Source organism: Salmo trutta, chromosome 6, assembly GCF_901001165.1.
Source record: "Salmo trutta chromosome 6, fSalTru1.1, whole genome shotgun sequence".
NCBI lineage: Eukaryota > Metazoa > Chordata > Actinopteri > Salmoniformes > Salmonidae > Salmo > Salmo trutta.
The window spans coordinates 6,990,335-6,994,905 of record NC_042962.1 but is presented as its reverse complement, the minus strand read 5'-3'; the positions used below and the strand labels follow the sequence as shown (position 1 = coordinate 6,994,905).

General features: G+C 45.1%; 1 protein-coding gene across 2 annotated transcripts; it reads left to right on the top strand.

Moving 5' to 3' along the window:
- The first annotated feature begins 2,911 nt into the window (after window positions 1-2,911).
- On the top strand, window positions 2,912-3,781 carry LOC115195354 (putative nuclease HARBI1). 2 transcript variants are annotated; one of them, XM_029755135.1, is made up of 2 exons: window positions 2,912-3,441; window positions 3,511-3,636. In XM_029755135.1, exons 1-2 carry the CDS (start codon window positions 2,970-2,972, stop codon window positions 3,597-3,599), a joined length of 561 nt encoding a protein of 186 aa, XP_029610995.1. In that variant the 5' UTR covers window positions 2,912-2,969; the 3' UTR covers window positions 3,600-3,636. The 2 variants fall into 2 exon arrangements, with proteins under 2 accessions (XP_029610995.1, XP_029610996.1); XM_029755136.1 differs by lacking the exon at window positions 3,511-3,636 and adding an exon at window positions 3,724-3,781 and having other exon boundaries at window positions 2,918-3,441.
- The last annotated feature ends 790 nt before the right edge of the window (window positions 3,782-4,571 follow it).

The window sequence follows — 4,571 nt, the reverse complement described above, 5'->3', positions numbered from 1 at the left end:
GTCCTAGCTACATGGTCTGTAACCTGACTCATTATGTATAGGGGTCTTAGTCCTAGCTACATGGTCTGGAACCTGTCTCATTATGTCTAGGGGTCCTAGCTACTTGGTCTGTAACCTGACTCATTATGTCTAGGAGTCTTAGTCCTAGCTACATGGCCTGTAACCTGTCTCATTATGTCTAGGGGGCCTAGTCCTAGCTAAATGGTCTGTAACCTGACTCATTATGTCTAGGAGTCTTAGTCCTAGCTACATGGTCTGTAACCTGTGTCATTATGTCTAGGGGTCCTAGTCCTAGTTACATGGTCTGTAACCTGACTCATTATGTCTAGGGGTCCTAGTCCTAGCTACCTGGTCTGTAAATTGACTCGTAATGTCAAAGGGGTCTTAGTCCTAGCTACATGGTCTGTAACCTGACTCATTATGTCTAGGAGTCCTAGTCCTAGCTACATGGTCTGTAACCTGACTCATTATGTCTAGGGGTCTTAGTCCTAGCTACATGGTCTGGAACCTAATTTGATGTGAGAAATGATGACAGTAACCTTACAGTACCTTGGTCCAGGGCCAGCTCTGTCTGACCTCTTGGCCAGCCAGTCGAAGCGGATTATTATGTTCAGAGTGTGATGGAAATAAACATCCCAAACGGAAAACTGAAAACAGGTACAGTACTAGTCAGTTTATACAATGCAGAAACTAGCAGCATGGCCACCAAACCAACCAGCAGCCTCATGGTCACCAAACCAACCAGCAGTCTTCTTGCCACCAAACCAACCAGCAGTCTTCTTGCCACCAAACCAACCAGCAGTCTTTTGGTCACCATACTAACCAGCAGCCTCACAACTCTGCCAGCTGGTACTCTGACTTATCATCCTAACCTGATGCGCTTATCAAGCCTGGCTCAGCATGTAGACCTGGCTGCTGCCACCTGGGAGATGGAGTGTAAATGTATTTTGGATTGTGTGTTTTTCTATGTCCTAACCAGGGGCCTGTTGCACAAAAGTAGAATTAAGACATCCGGGATAAATGACTCAGCTGAGCTCAATGAAGCCAAAACATGTGCGTCCAGGCTTAATTGGTTGCACAAAGACCAAGCCAGGATGAGCAGACACGGATTCATTAAGCCAGGTGAAACCAATCCTGGATAGGTGCGCGCTCACGGCTCACTCAAATAGACCCCGCCACAGATCACAGATTAACTGATTTACCATGGCAACTAGAGCCGCGTACTTTTCCCCGTCGGAAGCACAAATCCTCATGGAGGCATACGAGGAGGTAAAAGATATAATTAAGAAGAAAGGCAACACCGCCACAGTGATAAAGCAAAGAGAAAAAGCGTGGCAAAGTATTGCAGACCGCCTGAATGCGTAAGTAGTGCACAATTACACAGTCACCGCTCCGCTGAAACATCACAATTACAATTCAAATATTTAATTCACATCTCCAAAAATGCAGTTGTACTGTAATTATGAAACGGTTACATTTTTAATTGAAATGCACTGCAGATATGAGTGAAATTGTGTAAAGTAACTCCATCACACTGTATAAAGCTATGATAGATTTTTTGATATTTTTACTGAAAACAAGACAAAAATACCAAGTAATTTTTTGCAGTGTGACTCCATTAAATGTGTGTGTGTGTGTGTGTGTGGATTAAACATGAACGGGCCAAAACGGACATGGCAGCAGGTCAAAATCAAATACAAGAACATTCTGCAGAATGGTATGGTCCCTGACTAATATTTAACAAAGCACAAGCATATATTGTACCCAGAAGGTGCCTGCTCACACATTGTCTGTACTGTTTTAGCAGTGAAAAAGAATACCCACAGACAAGGCACGGGTGGTGGGTCACCAAAGGCTGACCTTACCCCAGCAGAGGACATGGCCTTGGAGCTAAATAAAGGCAGGCCCGTCTTAGAGGGGATCCCTGGGGGGAAAGAGACGAGCATAGGTTCCTCCCAAGATGCCACCCGCTTCATTCAAGGTATGTCCTTCCATCTCTACATGGGATACAACCACATTCATATTGAATCAATTTGGACTGTCTGACTTTGGTTTACCTATTGCCTTGCAGTGTCTGGCAGCACTGTGTTCCTGTTAGAGCCACCAGCACAAGCACCAGACGATGCTGATCCAGTGAGTACTCCATCAAAGGCATACTGTAGGCCTGGCATGTCTTGTCTACTAGCTTCAATATGAATCCGATTAAATGTGATAGGGTGAAGGCCCCAGTGCAGCAGCAACAGCACATGATGGAGACGATGATGAGGAGGAGACCATCTCTCTGGATTCCAGAAGGCATGAGGTATCATGTTAAGACTGTGAAAGTACTATTTACTCTACAATGGTGAGGAGTCCTCATCAAAATCAAAAAATCTAATTTCTTTTACAGGACCCAGATGCTATACAGTGGGAAAACCAGCCTGGCAACATAGTGCGTATTAATAAAAGGACACCACATCCTGTCAAATTCCAGCTGCGCTAATTGTATTGTGTTCACAGAGCTCACAAGCTATCAGAAAGTTGTATGGCAACCACCTCCGGCGCCAAATAGAACTGGCAGACATAGACATTCAGTACAAGAAGAAAAAGATGGAAAATCTTGCACTGGAGTCCGAAATAAAAAAGAGGACAATTAGGAAACTGGACCTTGAAATAAAAAAACTTGAGAGGGAGGTGAGATATGCCTTCAATGTACACTGTATGCTAACTGTAACACAAATGTATTAATCATTATTTTTCTTTCCTCCCCCAGCTCCAAGAAGATGACACAGCTCAAAATAAAAATTAGGTATATTCTCGTAAAGTCAAGTGAGCCATGACATATGAGCTCTTATTGTGAGCACACAGGACGGTGGCATCTTTCTAAGGTATTTTTTATTTTCCCAGCAATCAGTACAACCAAGTCATCGTTATAAGGCATCGCCCTCTTTTGCCCACCCCCCCAGCACCAGGTGTGGCCACTAGCCTATATGAAGGCCCAAAATTGTGTGTTCCTTTCTGCTCTGACAATGGCATGCCCATTCGTGCGAGATGTGGTGGATGAAGAAGCACTTGTGCTGAGGAGAGCCTTCAGGCGAGAAAGGGTCTTCAGGGACCGGTTGGACCCACTGGCCTTCCCTGATGACCATCTATATGAAAGATACAGGTTTTCTGCAGATGGCATCAGGTATCTATGCAGACTACTGGGTCCCAGGATTAAGCACCGCACTGCACGGAGCCATGCACTGAGTGTGGAGCAAATGGTTTGTGTGCCCTTGCGCTTTTTTTCTAGTGGAGCCTTCCTGTACTCAGTGGGGGATGCAGAACAGCTGAACAAGGCCACAATTTGCCGCACAATAAGGAGTGTGTGTCTGGCTATCAAAGCATTAGCAGATGTCTTCATCTCCTTCCCTGGCCACAGAAGACTCTGTGACATCAAAGAGGAGTTCTATAGGATTGCAGGTAAGAGGATCTACAAATTACAGGACAACTGTTAACACATAGTAGGATACTCATTACTTTGTGTGACAGGTTTCCCCAATGTCATTGGTGCAGTGGACTGCACACACATAAGGATAAAAGCCCCCTCAGGTGCCCATGAGGCCGATTTTTGGGAATAGGAAATCCTTTCACAGCATTAATGTTCAGGTGAACATAACTTTTTGATATTGTCCATTGACGAACACTCTGCATTGCCAGTGATGTGCATTGATTGGTGTAATATTCCTCATCTTATGATTTCAGATGGTCTGCAATGCTGACTGTGTGATCAGCAATGTTGTGGCAAAATGGCCTGGCTCAGTCCATGACTCCAGAATCTTTCGGGCCTCTGAAATCTATCAGTGCCTATCACAAGGTAAGCCACACAACCCCTATTTATAACCATCATGGCTGTGTCAAGAATATCACTGTGTTTATGAGGTAGTAATGATGAGATTTTGTGTTGACAGGTGAATTCTCTGGTGTGTTGCTGGGAGACAGGGGGTATGGCTGCCAGCCTTTTCTCCTGACACCTTTCACAGACCCCCAGGAAGCACAGCAGGCCTACAACCATGCCCATGCCAGGACCAGGGCCAGAGTTGAAATGACCTTTGGCCTCCTGAAGGCACGCTTTCACTGCCTTCACAAATTAAGGGTCAGCCCTGTTAGGGCATGTGATATTACTGTGGCTTGTGCTGTCCTCCACAATGTGGCCTGCCTGAGGAAGGAGAGGGCCCCCAGAGTGCCACCAGCCATGGACTGGGACAATCCGGCAATCTTCCCTGATGACGACAGTGGTCGGCTGCTGAGGGACCAATATGTGTTGAATTATTTTAGTTAGTATGTGTGCTTTCAATTTTGGTTAAATATGTCCTGCGGTGGCAGAGGAATTGGGTTTTTTTTGGGTTCGTTTTTTTACGAATTTGGCCTCTTATAATGTTTGTGCGGTATACTGTGTGTAATACAAGGCTGCAGGGAGGCTACTGCATCCATTCATTTGTCTGTTCAGTTGATGTGTATGGATTTGTCCTGCATTTATTTTAGTGTGCAGACATGCAGGGTGTGTTATATACAGACCTTTGAATGTGTATGTATCATTTTGTATAATATGC

Excerpts from the sequence above, each read along its gene's own strand:
- LOC115195354 (XM_029755135.1), top strand. The coding sequence starts at position 2,970 with ATGAAGGCCCAAAATTGTGTGTTCCTTTCTGCTCTGACAATGGCATGC. Across the intron at positions 3,442-3,510 it reads GGAGTTCTATAGGATTGCAG|GTTTCCCCAATGTCATTGGT; the intron begins GTAAGAGGATCT and ends TTTGTGTGACAG.